Source organism: Pleurodeles waltl, chromosome 7, assembly GCF_031143425.1.
Source record: "Pleurodeles waltl isolate 20211129_DDA chromosome 7, aPleWal1.hap1.20221129, whole genome shotgun sequence".
Lineage (NCBI taxonomy): Eukaryota > Metazoa > Chordata > Amphibia > Caudata > Salamandridae > Pleurodeles > Pleurodeles waltl.
In genome coordinates, this window is record NC_090446.1 from 184,936,349 (window position 1) to 184,961,023 (window position 24,675).

At 42.2% G+C, this 24,675-nt stretch overlaps 1 protein-coding gene across 2 annotated transcripts in view; it reads right to left on the reverse strand.

Moving 5' to 3' along the window:
- The window catches only part of CDH22 (cadherin 22), a 1,297,615-nt gene that overhangs the window by 950,334 nt on the left and 322,606 nt on the right, over positions 1–24,675 (reverse strand). For both annotated transcript variants that reach the window (XM_069243533.1, XM_069243534.1), the window contains one exon: positions 15,375–17,277. In XM_069243533.1, coding sequence (XP_069099634.1) covers positions 15,375–15,665 — 291 coding nt within the window. In that variant the 5' untranslated portion in view covers positions 15,666–17,277. The remainder of the gene's footprint in view (positions 1–15,374; positions 17,278–24,675) is intronic.

Here is a 24,675-nt window from a genome sequence, read left to right on the forward strand (position 1 = left end):
CATGTTTGGACTTCATGCAAAAGAAAAGAAGACAAAAATGAATTCCAAAAAACAAATGCACATTTGGTTATACCTCTCCTAAATGGATCAGCAAACAGCGGTGCCTTCATCAATGGAGCATCTTCTGGGCTTTTTCATTGGGCAATGACATAATAGGGAACAGTTCAGTAATGTTTGGCCTTAATGCATCTGAACTGACCATGGCAGAAAGCTAAAGACACAGTTCATCATTACATTAGCAGAATAAAAGATGCACTGACTGAGAACAGCAAGGATATGAAAAGAATTGAACTTACAGCACCTAATTTTGTTATATTAAAGACATAGGAAGCAACTAGATACGTTTCTATTGGTCAGTCTATGGGATGGTTTAAATCAGAACCAATGACACGTTCTCCATGTTTCAGAAGTATCTTCTCTTCATTTTCTGCATTCACAATTAGCTCATCTTCTTCCACTGCAGTTACCAGTTTTTGCAGTAGAATACAATTGTTGCAGGCTGTACATGAAAACTATTGTTCTTGGGTACACATTATCTCGCAGGAAGACAAACAAATGTTACAACATAAGAGCATAACTTTTCCACAGTGAACAAGCCACACAGGATGCCCAGAAAAACATTATTGCAGTTTTAAATATAGCTTCTGTATTTTTCTAGCATGGGGTCTTTTTAAAACCAATGCTAAAACATGAAGAATAAAACAATTCATAATATTTAAACCATGAATCCTTTTAGTACATAATAATATTCGTATTGCAGTAAATTTAATTATGAAAACACAAATTACATTTCATTAGACAGTTATTTATTATTATGTCGGACTCGATGGCTGCCACCAAAGTGGTCATGTTTTCCAAACCACATGTTTTCAGTATAAAGTTTAAACAAACATGTCATTTCATTATGCTTTAGTGTCACACATTTAATTAATAATGTTTGCACTCCAACACATCCACAAACACTCTCCATACATCTCTGAACCCTTTTTCTGTTTTTACATGGGAAGCGTCCTTTATATTGGCAGGCAGCAGGTCAATTTTCCCCTCGGCGTTCCGAGTTGGTTTTAAGGCATGTGTAAAAGTACAGCTTAGAAGGATTAAAGAATTGGCCTTTCAAACTACACATTTCAGAAATTACAGAAAAATACACCTCTTGGGAGACATAAAAGGGGTCATTGTGTTTTCTAAAGGTCTCAGCTGGTGGTGTCTTCCATTTCCTGCCAGATGTCCAGAGCAGCTGATTCAGCAATTTCAACTCTCCAGCTCAGTCCCTGATGCACTGCTCATCATTCAGCCTTTACCGTCACTGCTGTATCTCAATCTTGACCCACTCCATTCTCTTTTCCTGTCTGTCACGTCTTGTCCTGCTCCATGCCATTGTCTCTTTCCATAATTCCTCATTTCATTCTGTGATGTGCAATCCACCCCCTCTGCTTTCCTCCTTGATTCACTTATTGCCCACTCTACATTTTCATTGCTTTTTTTCATTTCATGCCCACTCTCCCTTGCCTATTTTCTTTTTACCAGTTCTGGCACACTCTATGTCTTCTTGACCTCTCTCTCAACCTTGGTATTGCCTGGTTGGTTCTCAAACTTTGTATTGCCTGGCTGGTTCTCAAAACCCTTCTTGTCTCATCACCACTTCATATGTTTCGCTGCATTATTATGCATGTCATTAAACATTCCCTATGCTCCTTCCATCTTTCTCTCATTGCCAGGTGCTCATATTTGCTTTCCTCTTTCTCCTCTGTTTCAGTACCTGCCTTATTCATAAACTCAATTGTTTACCCTGATCATTGATTCGTATCCCACCCTCTACTCATCTGTACATCTCTTTGTTTGTGTCTTCTGGATGTCTTCTGCTTTTTTCGCCTATCCATTCAATACTATAATCATCTCTGTTAAAAACTCTCTTCTTTCACCTCTCTGTTGCATGTGCTTCCTGCCTTCACCATCCTGATTTACTGAACCGCTCTTAATGTCAAACACACTCCTCAACTTTTCATCCTTTACATCAATGTGCATACCCTCTCCCCCACTCTCATTGCTCTTTTCTCATTTTATGAGCATCTTTCTTCATCCTGCTGCTTTGAGTTTCCTCACCTTTCAATTTCTTGCATTGGATTTCACTCCTCACGCTCTATCTTTCCATCTCCTTTTTAATTAAAGCCTACCAGACAGCGAATGTGTTGTCTATTGTGAGGCATATTGTGGCTTACCAAGAATATAGAGGGCTTCGTGCCTGCCCCTTGTTTACAAACAGTTGTGTTTCCTGTCACTCTAATTTGCCTTCCTATTTGTGTCCCAGCGTGTCAATCTTGTTGACCTCACATGCAGCACTGCCTCTTTACCATTGCCTTGATTGGCTGACATCTCTGCTTCCACTGCGTGCTTTTGAAGATCTAGATTTTCACACAATTCTCCTGTACTCAGTGTTACTCTCTGTCACACAAGTGCTTCTCCCTGAGCAGAGAGAGGCAACTACTTAAACCACCTTTTTGCTGTAATTGATGCCACGCTCAAAATTGCTGTGTTCAAGAGGATCATCTCAACATAAAAAGAACATTGACAAACTTGCACAATTACAAGAAAAGAACACAGATAATTAAAGAGCTGGAGCAGAAAAGTGTAATAGACAGTTAAAGATTAATAAATGCTTTTCAAAAAGGAGGATAGATAAAAGATGCAACACCTCCATAAAAATAGTTAAGGGAATGCAATTTGCAGGTGGGACATGATATTTTCAGGTTCTGAAGTCAATAATGATTAATCCAAGAGATAATCGTTTGAATGAAGTAAAAATCAATGCTGAATCTTCATTAGACAATACCTTAAGCCTTCACACCACTTACCTCCTGGCCTGGCTACCTGCAGCACCGACAGTGGATGGAATCTCACCCACCAAGCTTCAGACATCATCTTGATTTATTGACAAAGTACATTACCATCAGAGTTGCCCTTTACCGTTCTAGGTGTCCTAACTGGAGCATCACAGGGGGTTCTGTTCTGACTATGCATGTGCATCATTCAGTGTTTCTTTCCATGAACTTCCTTAAATGTTTGCTCTTGCTTTCCTTGCCCAAATATTGCCTGATCTCCTCTTCAAATTTAGTTAATGCCCTGTTCGTCTGTCTCTCTATCACTTCCCATGGAGAGTTTTCCATGCTTTGCACTCACCCCCATCAATCTTATTCTGACTCCATGCTTCATTTCTACTAAAGCGTCCTAGCATTATATTGTCCCTTCATATGAGGTGTATTTGAAGTTAAGGTAAGCATTGTGCAGGCAGATATACCAGGAGGGGCCATCAAAAATCTAAATGTGTTGAGTTGCTTCCCCTTTCAGCTCAATCTGACCATTTTACCATCTGAACAATTTCTATCCTCTTAAAATTAATATTTTCCACACCAGAACAATACATTCAGTTCTAACACTTACACAACCACGGGTGTGCATGAGTGTGTGCACACACACATACACAGTACTAAGTCATCCATAGATTTTCACCACTAGCACCATGTCAGCTCGCCTGCTTTCAAGCAGATGCAATCCCTTCCTACTGCATAATCCTGTCTAATCCATGCAGTGTTAGCATACAATTACTAAAATACTTCAGCCACTTCCTGAAATTAACAGCTATTTTAAATCACCAGTCCCGCAATCCCTTCCAAAAGTCCAAGTTGATTCACACCATGAACACATCGATAACCTTGCCATATCTTTACCTTTACTTTGAGAGTTTCCCTCTGATAGGTGTCAAACACTCTTTCATAGGACGTTTCACCCACCTACACCTTACGACTGTACAGTCCCAGCACTCACTATGCACTGTTCCACACCCACACACCACCAATTATCTCTACCTTATACCATCAACATGCAACCCACTCCAAATTTCAGTGGACCACTCCTTGACCTTTGCTGAACATCTCACACCTTTCTTACTTCACACACTCTTTCTTTCAACCCCTCAAAACTTACTGCCAACTATGAAACACTGCACACTTCCTCACTAACCCCCTCATTGTATATTTCACACTCTCACTTCACGTCTGATCCACCTCATTCATTGTACTATACCTTACATCATCTCCTGAGGATCCATTCCCCACTATACCCTTCTCCCAGCCCCCCGTTCTACATCCCACATTCTCATAACTCCTACCTAAAAAAGCACTCTTCCTCAACCGATGTTTTCTTCTGAGGACCCTCATATACTCACCCATATGTTAAGTACTTCATTAGAGTTCTGCTCTCACTGGCCACTGCAGTGTATTTATTTGTTTCCCAGTGGTTTCCTTAGAGTAGGCTCCTTCAGCCGACCCCACTTTTATGTCAATCAATTTTCTATTACTTCTCTGTGCATCACAAATGGAGGAATAGCCACATATGTGTATTTTCAAAACCTTGATGTGTGGGGCACTTTGATGTTCTTCACTCAGCCCCACCATCTTAAACATATAGGTCCTCTTTTAAAAGGCCCTAGCAGCACACTGCACCACCGGGGCATCACTTTTTGTAAGCTCCGGTGGGGCAGTGTGCCAGCCCATTTTTATAAGGCCATGCAAAGCCACCGTGCATGGATTTTCATGGCCTAGTAATTATGGACCCCTTTTACGCATAACACTGTGAGAAAGGGGCGTTCCATGGGTGTTACTGTGGGTGTTACCATGCATCACAATGGAGTCCGATTAAAATTGGTTGCATTCCAAGATTTACAAGTCTGGGAATGCGTCAGATTCCTATGCCACCTCAGGGGTGACATTTGAGTAACGCAAAGGGGAGAAATATCTTTAATTCTCCCTGTTTTTCCTCTTTCAGTGTGTGCTGCACTCTGCCGCACACATATAAAGGGAAAAACACCTCTCGTGATTGTTTTAGTGCAGGAAGGTGACCCCCAAAATGCAGGCACCCTTGCACTATGGTTCAAGAGTTCCTGGGTTGGCACTAGGCAGTAGTCTGTGCACCAGCGTTGGGTGGGAGGACAGGAATGCACTGTATCTTGTAAATATGGCACTTTTCTGCCCTTTGCCGGTGGAGCTGGGTGGTGCAGAAAGGCACTTGCTGTGCCACGGGCTTTGTAAATGAGGCCCATAGTCTGCTGAATTAGCCAATATTGTTTGTTTCTTTGACCTGACTCTAATGAACTACGGTGATGACAACCATGTTGTCTTCAGTCCTCATGATAACTCAGACTAAGCCTTTTATATTGTCTATGTAAGATTGCTAATTGAATCAGACAAATTCTCTCAATTACAGTTCAGGTAAGATGATGTTTGGGTATTGTGTGGATCCCCAATCATTTGGTCCTCAGATTTTGGCCAGTGGAATTCAGCTCTTGAAAATCTGCATCAACTCTGTTATAAACCACATATTTTTCTTTGAACTATCTCGTTCTCCTGCTTCTCAAGACAGGTTGAAACCCCCTCAAGGTAATTGTGGGATGTGTACATCTTTAAATGATTCAATGACCCTAACCCTTTATGCTTGAGGCAGCACTCTCACACTCACTCAAACAGGAAACCTAGGGGTTAATTTAGAGTTTTGCGGACAGGCCATTCCATTAGAAATACAGCAGAGTATCCTGTCCTCTAAACTGACAGTCTGTCCTCCCCATATACAGATGGGTGAATCATCATATTTCTTTTGGATGAACTCCCATTAGCTCTGTTGACAGAAAGCTACATCCGACAGCTTGACAGAGCAGGGGCTGCTGGAGTGAAGCCATTACACTGCCTACACAATTTATAATGGTTGGTCTGAGGCTTTTTTTCTTCTATCCGTCACCATCAGGAAAAACCTAGCAGTGAAGGTCAGAAAAAAATAATGACTCCTCCTGCATAGTAGGAGAAAACTTTAAAACTGAAGAAATGTAAATGTAAATGTTTGGTGGATGCCATCAAAACTGACAACAGCAGTCCACCAAGGTAACTATTGTGATGGCAGTTCCTTTCAAAGTACAGATATGACCGCTAGGCTGGGAGTCATCTCTAAAGAGGAGGGACTACCATCCATAAGGTGGTAGATCTAGCCCCTAGAATGTAAGAGACATGTAGGTAGCTCCTGCATTTGCTATACTACACACTGCCCAACAGGGTAATCAAATGCCTCAACAAACTTTGCATTTAATTTTACACGCCCATATACACTAATTATTAGGGTGTCTTTCTGAGCACATATAACACATCTAAAATGATTCATCAAGACTGTTCAGGTACATCGAGAGTGCAGTATCCTGAAACAATGCAGAAGATACACAGCACATTCAGGTGAACTTAAACAAATGGTATTACACACAACACCCAAAGGAGCACCCACACATTCTACCCTGTATATAAAATATTAGAACACAACCAAGCATAAGACACTAAAGTCTGTATTCTTAGGCAGGCCCTGATAGGCAGCTCCTCTCTCAACCCACAAAACACAACAAAAGACCCTTCAAACCAACACACACACTGCACTCTCAGACATACTCAAATTGACTGCAATTCACAATTTACTAGTCCACAGACCACAACACACCACACACTGATCCCAAAAACTTGAAATGTGTCCTCCGCATAATTCACCCTCACTTACAAAGTAAACTAACCCCTATCAACTTCCCATCACTCATAAAGACACTCACCTCTGTCAATATGCTTCAACATGCTCACACTCAACAATCCAAATTCACTTAACCAACCAAAACCTCACCACTCAGCATACCATGATATACCTTAGGCAACTCTCTTAATGACAAACTGAAGAAGAAAGGGAATTGCAAAAAGCATTCAAGGTCTCCGAGACCAGTAACCTCTAGGTGGCTCAGAAGGTATGCCCAGTTCAATGGGTTATTTTATCTCCACTGCCTACAGTGAAATCGGTCAAACTGATGGACCCGATGGAGATACTGAGGCGCAGATGACCAACTCTAGAACCATTACCAAAATCAGAATTTTCACCTGAATCGAAACCCACATAAGAATTGCAAAGGTCTTCTTCTTAAGGTGCTCACATAGTCCCATTTAAGGATAAGATGACACTGGCATATATATAAAAATCCACCAAGTACTGAGGAATATGTCTCGGGAACAATGCCTGGAATGTAGGAACTTACTGCAGAAAATCTATTAGCAAACACATATCCCCAAGGTAAATCTGCATACTATAGATGAAATCTGGGAACTTAGGGTAGGACAAGACATCAGCCAAAGGAGGCTGTTGAGGGTGTAAGTTTGAGAAATTGAATCAACCCTGTGATGTCGTGAACCCTTTGGATCAGGGGGTGTATGACACCCCTGGCATTCTGGTGATGGCACGTCTATGAATAAACTGTGTATTGTACAGTTCAAGAGGAAAATAAAGTGTTAGCCTCCATGTCTGTGTTATCGTGGCAAGCTTTGTTTCGTATTTATTCCTATCAATTGTTGGATGTAAGCAATATCATCATTTTTTTTTTGCTTTAATGTTATGTTAACATTTTACAGAAAATGCAAAAAAGGTACATTACACATACATTTTGTGAAATGTTCCATCTTAAAGTAGTGAAGACAGTGGAAAAAATAACGATAAGGTACCTACAATAGCCATGAAGAGATGGGCAATTTATTGGAATGTGATATAATTGTAGGTCAATCTTGTTTACTTTGATATTTGATACATTGCCATGTGAGCATCTAAAACACCAGCCAAAGTTGTATAAGATCATATGCATATTTGTTTCTTTCTTAATTGCAAGCATTAAATTATTAGCTATCAAAAACGTATATTCCCATTCATCTATCTTCCAGCTATTATAAGCCAACCCACATTGATAGACAACATTTCAGCGTTTTATTTTGGGTATACCTTTCATAAGAGGAAAAACAAATAATGCATCATCCTGGGGGGCAAGGGTCGAATATTGCACCCTATCATGGTGGTAGGTTTAACCTAAGGGCCTGGTTTAGACTTTGAGGATGGGTCCTCAGTCATAATTGTGACAGATATCCTATCCGCCTCGTTTCTAGTGCCCTAGGAGAAAATACAACATAATAAAAGATCAAACAACGTCCTAAATCGGCCTCTTCGTCCTGCCAGCAGGAACATCAGGAGAAGTGCCTCTGCCATTTGACAACCTTAAGACACATGATATAGATTAAACATAATTTTCAACGCTGAAGTGTGTGTGTTTACAAGCCATAATAGAGTGCTTACTGAAAATAAGATAATTCTTTTTGGCATTTGTGTAATCTTTGTGGACAATCGAAGGCCAGAGAGAGCTTCATGATGGATGCTGGTCCCTCCTGAACATATACAAGTTTCAAGGTTACATTGAGGAGCTTAGGAGTTTAGCAACATAGTGGCTGCCACGAAAGCAGCAGGCAAAAGGAGTTCATTGAGAAAAAGTCATCAAGAAGCAGACATTAGCAGTCAAATATCTTTAGGAAGTACATCCGGCTTGATGGAAGGGACTGTCTCTGTGTTGGGATACCAAGATGAAACAACTCTCGAGACTTGGACACCCCCAGGAAAAGGAGATACGGGCGAGTTTATGCACCAACCTCTTTTCTAAGGATAAGTCAGATACTGCTGGCATGGTGTAATGCACTTTATAATTATTTATAGTGGACATTTATTAGATGGTAGAGGGCAAAAATGCAATTCCTAGGTTCCCACGTGGAACTACAATGTCAGCATTGTACGTGGTTCTGTGAAATTATGATGCATTGTTTACGAGTTACATTTACTGTTGGATTCTTTGGGTCATTTCGTATTTTTGATTTCACATTTCTCTCAGTTGGGTCCGCAATATCAACCCTTGTGCTACACTCGGCAGGAAGCATTGCTGAACTGATGAGTTCTGTCTGTTCTTTTCTGTTATTGTCTTATCTAAGTTTTTATACATTGGTGAGGGTGTCAGTTTAGCACCTAGGCGCAGGGCCTGACTCATGGCCATCTAACCATGGGTGCCTCATGCCATAGGGTGCCTCATGTCATAGTGTCTTGCACCCCCTCTGATTGTGCCACAGGCTCAGTTTGCTGAGTTCTGCCATGGGTTTTGCATGCGATAAATTTACACTACTTCAAAGTGGTCGGTGGCTGCTGTAAATTGGAATATTGATGCAGCAGAGGGCTGCTGAATTCGATATATACATAAACCTCGGTTTGATAACGTAAATGAGGGAAGGAAGGACCTACCAAGAAGGGACTGTCATGGCTAATTAGATATTCAAACATTTCAGTGGCAGCTACCAGCTTTGAAATGTGCCCTTTTGTGGGCATCATTAAGGCTTTGGTTTGGACTTTGATTGGAGTTGAGAAGTTTATGAGTACAGGGTTACATCCTACCCACCTCCACCCAGTTTCATTGGCCTATATCCTGTAAGCAATGGGATAACATGGTACAGTTTAAATAATCAATAAGCGAAGTCAAACATGACACGTGCGATCCACTTATGGAAACATATACAAAAAGGAGTGACCATTTTTTAAAGCAACATTTTCAATTTGCTGGCCTCTACTAAGAAGCACCCTGAAGATCTAGCATTAAATAAGCAAACTAAGTGTTCATTTAGCACTTTCCAGAAAGCAAAACACTGAGGGGGCAAAGGTTACAGAATCCAGACATTCCAGACACCAACACCCATAAGAGTCTAAATTTACCAACAGATGGATGGTGACCATGCTTTCATTTTGCACATATCGGGGGCTTTCAGTCAAGAAGGTATACGCTTGGCACAAACAAGCAGGTGCCGGAGTAGAGCTGGAGCTCGACAAATCAAGGCAGTCATGTTGGATTTTAGCCGGAGTCATTGGAATGGTGCAACAAGACCAGAGTAAGACCCTCTATAGAATGAGGTAGCCGAACATGGCTATGATCTGGTGAGAAGGCTGTTAAGGAGAAGTATACAAAATGATTTGTGCACTGCTGAAGTGCAGATGAAATTCATGACAAGATTGTTGATGGATGGATGATAAAAATTATACCAATGCAGCTTCATCGGGCTATTCCGAGCGCTGCAAGTTATGCTGCAGATGAGACAACCATGTCTAACTCCCTCCTTCCTTCCCTTTTTCCTTCTGAACTGCAAAGTTCGACTACAATGATTGGTGATCTAATTGAGAATATTAGTCAATTGTATTTGCAGTTAAACGTGACAAGTTTGTAAAAAGGTAAACCAGTGGATAATTATATTTCAGGCATATAGGGGGTCATTACGACCCCGGCGGTCGGTGTAATAGTGGAGGTATTACCGCCATCAGGCTGGCGGTACATACCTCCACTATTGTGACATTGGAGGTTTGGCCAAAGCCAACCGCCAAGTTAACACACTGACCGCAACAACCGCTGGGCTAGAGACTACAGTCTTCAGCACGGTGGCCGTCACTAGGCCGCCCATGGCATTTTGACCCCGTCCACCACCATGGTTTCCGTGGTTTCTGTACCACCACGGAAAGCATGGCGGTAGGCACTATCAGTGCCAGGGAATTCTTTCCCTGGCATCATCACCCCAGGTGTCCCCTCCCAACCCCCCACCTATACACACATACACGCACATACATACACACCTATACACAAAGGCATACACACATTCACCCACGCATGCATACATTCATACACACTCACAGCAACACTCACGGACATACATCCAGGCACACACACAATCACACGACACAACATGCACATACATACACACCCACTCATGCACACACGCATTACACATGCATGCATGCATTCAAACACAGCCACACACACCCGATACATGCACACAACACCCCCCACCCCCCTCCCCTGTCAGAGAACCCGACTTACCTGCTTGCATGGGGTCCTCCGGCAGGAGACCGTGTTGTTAAGTCATTTTAGTTATAGCTCCATGCACGTTATTTAAACACACTAGGCCGCTGTACACTTTAACCTACATATATTTTATTCAGCTCCATTTTATTATTGTTACAATAACCATTTTTATGGTCTTGTTTTATTTTCATCTATCTAACTGTTTTTGCCTAGGACAGCACTCTGTTCTCAAACAAGACATTCTTGATCACTCTGTTCTTCCTTCAAGGCTACAGCACGGTACATTGCCGGTGAACATGGTAGAAGTTTAGTCTCCAACATTCGTAGAAAATACATATCCTTACGTAGGGACACTTTCTCAGAATATCAGCTGTGTTATTATATAAACACTTCCTTGTCCCTTACACGTTAGAGGGTGATTCCAGCCAGGAAACCACAACTGTATGTTGATTGCCGAATGCTTCCTATAAATAATGAGAGCCTAGCCGACAATGGGACGTGGCGCTGCTGCCAGCCGCAGCGTCCGCCAGGAAAACACTGCCAGGCCGTATCATGGAACATGATACGGTAGGCAGTGTTTTGCTGTAGTGGCGCTCCTGCTAGCAACAGCGCCACCTTACCTCCGTCCGCCACCATGATCGTCACCTGAATTCTACCAGCCTTCTGGCGGGATTCCGGCTACGGTCATAATGGCATGGACGGCCGGTAGCCATGGCAACGGTATGTTGGCGACCATCGCCGTGATGGTAAGTGGCATTTACCGCCAATATCATAATGAGGCCCATAGTGTGTCTCACAAAAGAATTTAAGAAAGTTTATGGGACAGAAGATAATCAGTTGTGGGAATAGTTGGACGAAGGAGATTCACAACCTTAGTATTCTCAAACAAATGTAAGTTTTTGTTTGGATACTGACACTTCCAGAAGGTGGCAGGCCATTTGGAAAAGGAGTTCATAAGTCATGAGTTAAATCAGAGTGATATCTGGCCTGTAATGCCCGGTCTTTCAGAGGCAATATCCTCCCTATTTCTCTACGCTCCAGACGGTAATGGTACAATTTTTTACAGACATTCTAAAATATAGATGGTCTGGTGCTAAAAGTTTAAACACTGAACTATTTTGAACCCCAAACGATTCAATGAATTCCTGTATTTATTTTTTATATATTCTTGAGATAGTTTAAAAATGTCTTTGAAAGTACGAGTGGGGACTCCTCTGCTGAAATTATACTTGTGGCAAAATTGTGGCCAGGGCGTTTTAATAAAATGACAAATTCAGTTGCCTACATTTTATTTAATGGTGACATTAATAGATCATTCAAATATGTTTTGCCTTATTTACAAATGAAGAACTTTCCACCAAGAAAACACATGCCAACTACGTACGTTTCATTTATGCATTAGAAACATTTCTTTCGTTCACAAAAGGAGAACAATTTAAATACAATTTGAAACCACGAATGGGAACTGCATCATTTAAATAGGACATATGTGAATAAAATAAGCACACGTCAACCATGGGAAATGTCCTGAAAAACGCGTTGGGAAAAACCCAGATGTTTTCCATGCAAGCGTAACCACGCTTGCAGGAACAACGACTGCCTTTTTCTCAGCCTTAACCACGCATGTGCTGAACTATGCATATGCATAGTTAAAGCAGAAAAAAGGCAAAGTGGATTGGGAGAGTACCCGGTTAGGCAAGTGGGGATGGGGCAGGGTTGGGGGTAGTTTTTAGGGGTGGGGGTGTATAAAGGACTTAGGTAGGGGAGTTGAGCAATTCTTTTTTTTAGGGGCGGAGTGGGAGGGTGTTTGGGATTTTTTTTTAAGGGTAGGGCTGAGGGTGGGGGTCGCACAGGTTTGGGGGTAGTTTTTAAGGGTGGGGTGGATAAAGGGCTTGGGGTTGGAGGCTGGGCTATTTTTTTAGGGGGTACAGGGGTGTTTTTTTGGGGGGTGGATTGGGAGAGAGTGCAGTCAAGTAAGTGCGGCGGGCCAGGGCTGGGGGTAATTTTTAGAGTTGGGTGGATTATGGTCTTGGGTTGGGGGGTTGGGCTATTTTTTCAGGGGCAGGTTAGGGGTTCGAGTAAATTTTGCTTTTAGGGCCAGTGGGGGGTCAGGGTAGTTTTGCTTTTAGGGGCAGGGGTGAGGGGTCAGGGTAGTTTTGCTTTTAGTTGCAGGGTTGGGGGGGTCGGGTAGTTTTGTTTTTAGGATGGGGGTCAAGGAAAGTTTTAGGGCTCAGGGTGGGTAAGGGGTGTTAGGGTAGTTCAGTTGTTCAGGATGGTGGTTGGGGGTCAGGGTAGTTTTGTTTTTTAGGGGCAGGTGGGGGGCATGGTAGTTTTGTTTTTAGGGGAAGTGTGGGGAGGTCAGGCTAGTTTTGGTTTTAGGGAGGGTGGGGGGGTGAGTTGTTTTTAGGGCTGGTGGGGGGTCGGGAAGGTTTTAGGGCTCAGGGTGGGTGGGGGTGTCGGCATAGTTCAGTTATTCTGGTTAAGGGGTCTGAGTAATTTTGTTTTTAGGGGCCGGGGATTGGGGTAGTTATGTTTTTCAGGGCATATGGAGGTTGGGGAAGTTTTGTTTTTAGGGTTGGTGTTGGGGTATTTTAGTTTCTAGGGCTGGTGGGGGGGTTCAGAGTAGTTTTATTTTTAAGGGCGTGTGGAGGGTCGGGCAGTTTTGTTTTTAGGGAAGGGTGGGAGTTGGGGTAGTTTTGTTTTTAGGGTTGGGGTAGTTTTGTTTTTAGTACTGGTGAGGGGGTCGGTTGTTTATAGGGTGGGTGGGGGGGTCGGGAAGGTTTTATGGCTCAGGGTCCGTGAGTGGTTGCCCGGGTAGTTCAGTTTTTAGGGATGGGTGGGGGGGGGTCAGGGTAGTTTCATTTTTAGGGGCATGGTGGGGGGGCCAGGGTAGTTTTGTTTTTAGGGGTGGGGTGGGGGGGGCAGGATAGTTTTGTTTTTAGGAGTGGGAGATTGGGGTCCTTTTGTTGATAGAGGTGGGGGTAGTTTTATTTTTAGGGGTGGGGTGGGGGTAGTTTTTTTTTTAAGATGGGTGAGGGGTTGGGGTAGTTTTGTTTTTAGGCAGGGTGGGGGGTCAGGGTAGTTTGAATATTAGGGGTGGGGTACTTTTGGGCCTTAGGGCAGGTGGGGGGCTGGCATGATATAACCACACATGCCGTTCCTACACATGTCTTTACTAGATATGCTTTTACAATGAAAAATCGCTGTACAGACATGCTTTGTAAAGGCATGTGTGGAAACAACACAGTTGTTGTTCCGACTGCGTTGTTAAGGCATGAGAGGTTCCCGAATGCGTTGTTCCATCAAACATTCATCAATCGTGAATTTGCTGAGATACTTAGACATTTATAAAGTGAATCTCTCCGTAGAGTGCAAACTGAAAACTGTATTAATGACATTCCCAAACTGTTAATTGGAAAACTACATGGTCCACAACGGATTGTTGATAAGAACGCTTAACAATACTCTCACCAGGCTGTTAACAAGGAATTTAAATAATACCCACATACCAAGACCGTGGGAAATACTTAAAATATCCGCTCTACCACTATTAATAGAGTACTTTAAATATGCTGTTCATGGCATGACCTACCCACGCAAAACGTAAACAATACCCAACTCACACGCTATGCTTGAAAAAGTGACAAAGACCTACACAAAGCTGATGATAGTAAACTCTGGGGGGATACTATTTAGGCCTGGGGGAAATTTAAAATATGCTGGCATAATTTGCGTAACTTCGTGAATTTCACGAAATTCCTTTTACACAAAATTCCTCAACTATGCCATTATGACACCCTATGTAAACAAGCTTGTGTTTGCTTCAAAATTATAGTGTAACACTGAAACAGAGTGAACAACCAGAACTTGAGCAACTGTTGTTTGTTGCAAATATATTTTTTCTCACTACATTTCATCATGAAATGTGTTCTTGTGTCGCAAAGAAGATATTGCACTAAATAATGGATTTTTCATTTCGTATAAATATGCATAATTTCACATAATTTTCCCAATGTGTCAATTACTCAAAATCGAACTATGCAAATTTTACACACTCTATGTTAAGCTATATGTTATGCTATCTGGCTTGCATCATGTTTTAATAGGGAGTGCTTATGTAGTTATATGTATTGCCACAGAAGAGATTCAATGCATTTTCAGATCACAGTAAACTTTCAATATTACCGAAGGATAAACCAAGTGAAAGACATTATCAACATTTCAGCCCACTCAGTAAATGTAAATATTTTACCAGTATCCCCACCATGAGCAAATTCAAGTGGTGAACAAGACCCATACCAAATAACTAACTGAATACCAAGCTAATGCCCACAGAACACCATGAACAGAAGATCTTATGAAAATCCCCAATATATCAATAATGCAAGATTCCTATGATACCCACTCAAACATTGGTACACCAAGTCATTCTCATATTTTTTACTTGCAAAACACTACTTAGGCGCACCTTTTAAAACATAGAATTCACATGGAGAATTTGGTTTATGAACAATTCAAAGAGTTACATCAAATGGTGATTAAAGAATGGTAGAAACTGGGTAATGAGAGTTCGACAAAGCAGATGATGGAACAAAACAAATGTGCTCACCTTTCCCACATAGAGTGGCTCCGTACCAGTATACTCTTCAACAACAAAAAACTGGTTCCACACCCAGCCCCGTTTTACACGTCCGCCAGTAGATGGCATTCTAGACTCCAAAGATTGATCTGTGTCCATAGAGAGTGTCCCAGAATGCTTTAGGGCACAGACCAGCAGCAGCATGGTGAATAAATAGCCCTGGAAAGCCATCATTGCCAAGCACTGGAGTGATGCGCTTACAAGATGTTGCATAATGGACACAGGCATCAGAGTGTGATGGTCAATGTGGAAGCCATTCATGTGCAAACTGTCTATGTCTCACAGGTCAAGCAGGATCAAACTTGATAACAGAGTCACCTTTTTGTATAAATTGGTCTCTCCAGTTCCACAAAAATGTCCTTTGTGTTTTCACCGAGCTCAGGGTAGGTCCATCTCTTTGAGTCACCCTGAATTCAATGGTGACACTCCAATCAAGTTAACCACGGAAACTAAGGGCCTTGTTTGTTCACTACCTCAAAGAGGAATATTGTGGCTCGTTGTATCTCACTGTAGGTAGAAGGACTGCTCCCCAATATCCATGGAGACTTCACTGTTAATTCATGACATTGATCCAATCATTGTTGAAAATATATCCTGCTTCTATTAACTTCTAAGTCACCAGAAATACCATCAATCAAGGAAGAATGTTTTACACAAAGGTTGATGCCTGGAGAGTTTATATCCATTCAAAGTAACTAAAGAGGCTGCTCAAACCTGTAATGTGACTTTATTAAAAACAGAATTTCCATCAAGAATTGTCTGAAGTGCGTCCTCGTGTATTGTTTTCCAGCCAGGCGTTGATATTCTCAGCGTGTCACGTTTAATGGTGAGTGAAGCAAACACTGTTTAGGCACTGTCTTAGAGCAATTAATCTTACTTTGTAGTTCCTTCCACGTACTACTTATATCCTTTGGGTTGCAAAGAATGACTGGACATAATATCGAATTCCCCTACTCCATCTATCTCTGACCTCCACTTGCTCACATCCAACTCCCCTCTTTTTTCCAACCCTCTGCATTTTTTAACTTTCACCAGTAAAAAAGAGTCTGGAGTCTGAAACTTCCATTAAGGAAGGAGAATTCATTTCCGGTGTCCTGGATATGTTCTCTGTGGTGCCCACACCATCCCCATCAGGAATAAGGTGTTCCGTGATTACACCGACCACCCGCCTCTTAGCTCAAGGTTTCAGGGTGCCAAGGTTTCTTGTAGGGAAATGGCAGAAAGCAGGCTGATATACTCACATTACAGGTCTGGACTTTTACCCAATGAACATGAATTCTATGTGCTTGTCTGTATGTGTGTACCTTGCTGTCAGTCCATCCCACTAGAACCCCAAGAAACCATTACCTTAAAATTCATCTTTCCTAATTATCCCAGTAGCTGTAGAAAGAAGTTGCATCATGGTTTTCTGCAGTAAGGTTAGTCCCTGCGACCTCCAAAGTATTCACACCATTTTTTTCTGGGTGTAATTTCTAGCAGCCTTCCCTTCCTGTTGACCTATAATATGAAGTATGAAAAGGGATGTCATTCCAAGTATTGGGGAAATTCTTCCGATTCATGTGCCATCTCGAATTTACTTGGCTACCAAGGTGCATTGAGAATGAGACCAACTAAAAGACCTCCTAAACGTACAGGACGATGTCATCAGAAATGCCGTGTTCAGGTGCTGTAACCATTGACAGTGAATTCATGAAGCATCGGATGCTTCTCACAGCAGCGCGATCCGCAAGACTCCGCATCTCCATTCGGTGTCAGGCACTCATCCGTTCCAGGATAAGGCGGGAGGCCCTTGTCAATCACAGCTGCCAGTCACGTCTTGCCAAGGGCTACATCAGTTTGAAAGACAGGGGTCTGGGTCAGCATTCCAGGGAAACTAAAAGGAAGACAAGAGATGTTAACACTGACGAAAGCTCAACCATATCAAAGCTCCTTCCATTTCAGTAATATGCACACATGTAAAGTACTTCTTCTATGCAATGCAACTGAGAATTATCCTTTAAATAGACCTCTCCCCTCCCAAACTGCAATAAACCGCTCCACTTCCTGTGAGGAGTGGGCAGAAAGCGTAAACTGGTGGGGGCAATGGAGTGTAATGGTGTCTGTAGGAAATGGTACTAGGCCCATCAGCAGGTAGAAACTCAATGAGAAGTGAGAAGCGTCGGCGTCAGGATGCGGGATGGAAGATGAGAGAGAGAGAGAGAGAGAAATAGAGAAAGGCAGGAGAGAAGGAGAGAGAGAAAAACACTGGAATGGAGAATGCGTCTTCAATACAAGCAGAGTCTGAGCGTGCAATAAAAGCAGAGATATGGAGGGTCAGTACCAGGACGGATATTTTGAGACAGATTAACAGAGAGAGGGAGAAAGACAGGAAGAATGAGAAAGGAGAGAGACAAAGAGAGGCAACGCGAAAGATAAGAAAGAAAAAGAGGTGGTGATTCTGCACCAGAATAAGATTGAGAAAGACAAGGCTAGCAAGGAGGGCGGTAGCAAGACTGTTGCTAAAGCAGAGGCGGGGCGGGCCACAATGTTTGGAGACCGTAAAAAAGAGTTTGGGGAGGAGAGAGATATAGGGAGTGAAAATGAGAGCGATAGATAAATAAATAAGATAGAGATAGATAAATCCTCTAAGAAAGTGAGGGCCTAATTGAATGAAAATGACTGCACACACTGCAGCGCCACTTTTCTTGCACCCCTTTGCAACCCTTTGCACCCCCCTAACGCCACCATGTGTGCGCCGTATTTTAAGTACAGCGCACCATGGCAGTGGTTAGGGAAATAGCATGCAGTTTTTTGCCAGTAGTTCGGAGCGTTGCAGGATTAGTTCAAAAAAATGTTGACGCTGATCCTGCAAACCCTCACGGGTGAGTAGTGCGCTTTACAAATTCTTGATTGATTGATTGATTGAAAACCCATGGAGGCCCCTTGTAAACAATGTTGTTTCTCCTTTTAACGCCTGCTTTGAGCAGGTGTTAAAAGTTCCGAAAAAATGACGCAAAGAAATCCTTTAGATTTCTTTGCGACATTTTTTCAGCCCCCTTAACTGGGGAACGCCCCTTTGCATACATTATGCCTGCCACAGGCATAATGTAGCACAAAGGATTATATAGTGGCACAATGAATGCATTGCGCTACTTTGTAAATTTGGTGTGGTGATTTTAGCCTAGTTGGGCCACATTAGCATAAAAAATGACGCTATTGTGGCGCAAGGAGGTATTAGGGGCTTTTAAATTTGCCTCTAAGTGAGAGAGACATCACCACTCTCGGATGTGTTAGACTGACTGCATCTGAAGAAGAGGCAGGGAGGAAAGTTTTTATTAGGAGCGGAGACGCACCTGTTTCAGTGTGGTGAGAAAATGAATTATAATTTACTTGTACTTATAAGGCTAGTGATCATTCCATGCCGCAGAGGGCAATACGAACTCTGCCAGAACAGGATTAAACACTAGATTGCATGATGACGTCAGCTCCATGGAGTTAAAATGATCTTCCTGTTGCAGACAGAGGTTAAATGTTCTCATATATTTAATGTACTTTAGTGGGAACTCGCATTACCTGCTCCTATCACCACCTCTTCCTTCTGATTGGGAGATGATCTGAGTACACAGTGTTAAATGGTATCTCTTTAACAGGGTCACATTTAAGGATCATTTAACCCAAAAATATTCCTTCCATCATGGCTGAAGTTGCTTTGGGTTTTAAAAAAAAAAAGCATTGGCAAAGCCAATATGTCACACTCATGAGAGCTTTTAGCTTTGGCTATGTTTTGTGCTCATGTTGAACAGCAGCTGCAAACAAGCATTGGCAAAGCCAATAGTTTTCGCATATGCAAGATCTATTGGCTTCGTCAATGTTTTTTTTTACATGCTGCACAGTGGCTTAGCATAAAAAAAAGCATTATGACATGTTCACCGTCATAGCCCTTTTTTCTTTTAGGCCATATTGCAGGGGGGGAGGAATAGGCAGTGCAGACTTTGCACTTTATAAAGTTGCATGCAAAAAAGTAAAAAAAAAGAGTAGTTGCAGGAGCCTTCAACTAGTGGAAGGACACTGGCTGCTGACAGGAAGCTGTACTTGGTCCATTCTCCATGGCAGAGGCACACACACAAAGCTCGAGGAGGAAGCCAAGTCTAAGAGGAGGCAGTGGTCAGTATTTGATGCATTTGGTGCTCTTTTGCAGTCATGTGCTGCCCTGAATCAACATGGATGGGATAGAATAGGAGAGAAGGACAGGCAAAGAGAGGGCACTTGAGAGGGGACAGGGAGCACACAAACAACAAACAGTGGTCAGGAGGGCCTGGGGTAGGTAGGTGGACTACGGAGAGTGGATGGGATGGGCAAGCTCACAGAAAACAGAGGGTCGATTGGAGGAGCTGTGGGCACAAACACAGACAACGGAGTGGGCTGTAGCGGCATGGGCAACCACACTGACAAAGGACGATGTGCAGGATGGGCAGTGGGCAAGCAGGACAACAGATGGTCAAAGGCCGGAGCTGAAGGCAAGAAGACAGACCACTGAGGGTGGGTGAGGATGTGGAAAGCATACGGACAATAGTGGGTTGAGTTTGGATGGAGAGAATACAGAAATGGAGGGTGTTAGGGGTCTGGGACGAAAACATACGGGTGAGAAGTAAATGAGGGAGTCAGGCTAAAAACACTTGTTCTGTTGTGGAGTGCTTAAAAAAATAAAAAAGTAACACCTGGAAAATTAGCAGTGGAAAGACACAAATAATGTGCCAAGGCTCCAGTGGAGGAACAAACATGTGAAGGTAAAGGAAGCCTCTGAAACCTAATATATAAGAAGCAAGCAAATGAGAGTGACAAGAAGCCACCCAATGGTAAGTAATGTGCTGCCTCCGGGACCCCTGTAAGATAACAAAAGATCTCACAAGATACATGCATGTGTTGTCTTGAATGAGACCTAAAACACTGTGACAGCAGATCTGCCATGTAATGGTGTACCAGGCTACACTTTAGTTTTTTCCTTAAGATAGACCTCTTAACTAGGAGTCTGACTTTAGAAAAAACAACACTAATGGCCTGCTCGTGCCCAGAGATTTGTCCCAGAGCATAGGAACATCTGGGCACTTTTCCAGTAAAGGTCTGTGAAGGTCATGTCCCAGACCATGGGGGGCTCACACTAAATATGCAAAATTTCCACCAGATTCACATCTGCCAATAGGGTCATCTTCACAGTGGAGCCAGCAGCAACTCCAATGTTAAAATAATCGCTATTTCCCACAATATAAATGTGGTGAAAGATGTGAGATTTGGGTAGAGGGGACATCTGCCATTTTTTTCAGATTTGCAGGATTAAACACCTCTCATTGAGGCATAAAACTGTATTCTAGTAACACAGATCACCAAATACACTATACTGTGTTTTGTTTTATTAGTACAGACAGTGCAGCCTCCAAATCTTCACCCTCTTTGATCTCTTCCACAGCAAACTGAGACTGAGGATGAGAGCTTAATTTATGCCAATTCTTGAGTAGAATAAGGAAAATTACTGAAGGAGCATAGCCTGGCTGTACCAATATACTTCCTAAAAAGTGAAGAAGGGGTGGTTATTTTTTTCCCTTTTGTAATGTGCAAAGTGAATTGCTAAATGTGGTGCACTGAAGTATATTAGTAAAGGTGCACAATAAGAAGATGACGTTCATATATTTGCATTCGTACTCATTTGCAAGAATGTCAATGTTATCGTATTTTAGAAATGCTATTCCTTATAATCATTTTGTACTCAATAAGTTAGACACTTGAAATTAATTTGATTTAAAGTAAATTAGTTCTTATTTTTGTTGGTCGGAGAGAATGCCACATTCTTCTCTGCATGTTTAATCTTCAACGTGAAGCTTGTTTCTCCAAAGCTGCAGGTGCTGAAATTAACAAGGAGCTTGTTGTACACAAGAGATAAGGGGGTCTGTGAAAATGCTACCGGATGAAAGGAGTATCCTGGCATTAACAGCTATAGCTTTGAGATTTCTGAATGTGAGGGTGCATCAATGACAGGAGTCGAAGGCTTTGAAAGACTGAATTGTTAAGTAATTGGAACTGTTGTACAGTTTTGGTTTTCAAATGAGAGCTTCGTCATGATTTCATCACACCTGGAGAACCAAGATTTCAAATATAGTTGAGTTGGCGAGGAATTCAGACTCTCTTTGGCCCTTGCTCAGAGTGGACCTTTCTGAGGTACAGACCTCATACTTTCAGATGTGGCTTTTTGCCCCCCCACCTTTCTTGAACAGAATCTTCTACTGAAATTCTGTTTGCTAACCTTCCTCATATATTCCTTTAGTATAAGAATAGTTTAGGAGCTGGATTAAGTGGTCAGGCAAGAGAACTTAATCTTGGAATCCAGACATCAAGTAATTTTCTTGATTTTCTGCATTGTTCCTATTGAAGTCTTGTTTATTTATATGTTGCTTCGATTTAATATTGTGTGATGCCTTAACTCTCCATTGGTGATTTTGTATCTCTACACTATGGTTTTGAGACTCACATATGTAACTTTGGCTTTGAGTCTATAATAAAGCCCATTGAAACTTTAATCGTACTCTGAGGTTTCATGTGTGACAATTCAGTTGCACTGTAATTAAGTTTGAATGATTAAGTAAAATGATCTCCTCAACTCTCTGAACTGAGAAGAAAAGATTCATCGGACCCCAGAGGAAAAGGTAGGGCCCCAGGCTCCATCATTACTATATGCAGCCTCTCAGGATTTTTTTCATTACCTCCTCCATTTTGAACTCTTGAAGCATGAATGATGGGCTTTAGGAAGAGGGCGTTCCAATTCTTTGCAAGAAAGTTCATTAAAATGCAAAAATGCACTTCGTGTGTTTTCGTTTCAGTGGGAAATGCATTTTTCTTTTCATTGTTCTGGTTGTTTAGACTTTCAAGTTTTGTCAAGTCGTCACATCCTATACAAAGTCACGCTGGGAAGAAAAATGCCCCTCTCTCCTGATTTTGGTAGGTGGGAAATAGATGTGACCACACAAACACGTCTCCCCTTAAACTCCAAGCAGTGCTACCATTTTTCTCTAATTTGGTCTAACATAGCATTTACATTTTACATTAATTGGTTTATTTTGCAGATGGCACTAGAAAAATAAGTATTGGCCAAGAGATCTGGCATTGGCTGACGACCTTCTGACTTTGTCAAAGCTCATTTTGTTTGTGAATGTTTTTTTGTATGGAGACAGGCATTGTATGAAAACAAGCAAGTCTAAAAGGCAAAATGTAGCTATTTTTCCTGTAAAAGCACCCATTGCACCAGTGGTCTCTGACACAGAAGGGGACTACTTATTGGGTGGATGTGCACATTATGCAAGAGCTGAATACTGTCACTAACTGTCAGATAAGCCAATTACTGAAGTAACCTGACCCAGTGCCCCATGCTGTATGCTGTGCAGGGTAAAATGTGTTCAACATAGCTGACCAATGGATGAAGAGGGCTGATTAAAAGCCCCTGTAAGTAACTCCTACAGTACATAGAGGCATATTTACAATTAACTGTCATGTAACTGTGCTGTGCTGTGCCAAAATTGGCAGTGCTGCACTGAGTCAGTTCTGAAATGCAAGGATGCACAGTATTTACAAAAAAAGGTGCAACACTGTGTTTCCCCTATCACCAGTGCTAAATTTAGCTGCCAACGCAGGCATCCTTGCACCATAGTGCAAGGGTGTCTGCATTGAAGGGAAGGATTGTTTATGTGCAGGAAGGCTCTTCCTGCACATAAACAATCTACAATGAAGATCTAGCACTTCTATGTGTGCTGCAGAATGCATAGAAGTACCAAATATTCATTATTTAATGATTGTTTATGTGCAGGAAGGGACACTTTCCTGCACAAAAACATTCAAGGTGGTTTTGCTCTTTCTATGTCTGCTGCAGAATGCAGCAGACATAGTAAAGGCAAAAATTAGGAGAAATGAAAGCATTTCTGCTCATTGTGCCGTGCTAATGCCACAACTGGGGTGGCATTAGTTTTTGGTGCTGCCGCAGATTTAAAAATTATTGTAAATCTGGGGCAGCGTCAAAGCCAATGGGTGTTGTGGTGGAACGCCCACAGCAACACCCATTGTATGCCCCTCTGCAGCAGAAAACTGCATTGAGGGGCCATATTTACAAGGCGGCATTAAGCCACAAAAAGTGGCTTAGCACCGCCTTGTAAATATGCATAATGCACAGTGCCACCGAAGTGTCACAAAAAGTGACGCTCCAGCGGGGCTATGGGGCTTGTAAATATACCCCAGAGTTTTTTTAAAAGACAGTCTTGGCTAACACGAGATATAAGCGTAGGAGCCTGTGGCAAAGAGGTGAATATATAAAGTAACAGACAAAGCAGAAGAAAGCCAGATGAGAAAAATGGTGGAAGTTGAGGGTGCAGAGGGGAAAAAGCCTATGCCCCATATACCATAGTATGCAGCCATACACCATGTAGCACCATCTGTGGACCATCCTTATTCCTGTCTGTCCCGTTGAACAAACAAATATCCTCTGCGAGGTGGAATAAAATCTCCTATTTTGCTGCTCCCGCTCCGTCAGGTATTTCTGCCTGCCTATCTCAGGAGGACAAAAGATTGGTAGGTGAGGCATGGATGGTGTGGGTGAGGAATGGGATAAAACAACAAGGTTCGGTACAGGAGTATGGGACAATCCTGTTAATGATGCAAAAAAGAGGGTGCAGGAACAAGAATACCCCCACAGAAAAAAATGGAGCTCCTCACAACATGGAGACAGGCTGTGTAATCCAATCAAGGCTTAGGTTCAGAATCACACCTCACCCCTCTTTGAAACAGATGTTCTCAAAAACAAGAAATGCTTCCAAGGAAGAGTGACACACATAATAAAAGGTATGTATTCGGTGAGCGAAGGCTGAATTCTACATCACAGACAGAGGTTGATTGTGCGACAGTCAAGCCCAGAGAGGAATATCATGGTTTACAAGAAATGTGGTTTTAAGTACCAAGTCATAAACGTTTTTGAAATAAAAGAATTGGAGTACAATGTCAAGGAGAAAGATAAAGCTATTGCCGCTCAGCAAGATATACCTCAGCTAGATCATACATTGTCCTAACTCTACAATTAGAGAGACATTGGAAAGTACAATGTTGGTTGCTTCAACAGCTCTCCACCAACAAAAAACAGAGCCGGATAACGTGCTGCACTCAAACAGTCTAATGTAACTTAGCACACTCCTCAACAATACCCACAGAGTGAATACAGAGTGAAAACAGAAAAAGGAATCGTGAAAATACGAGACAGAAAGCG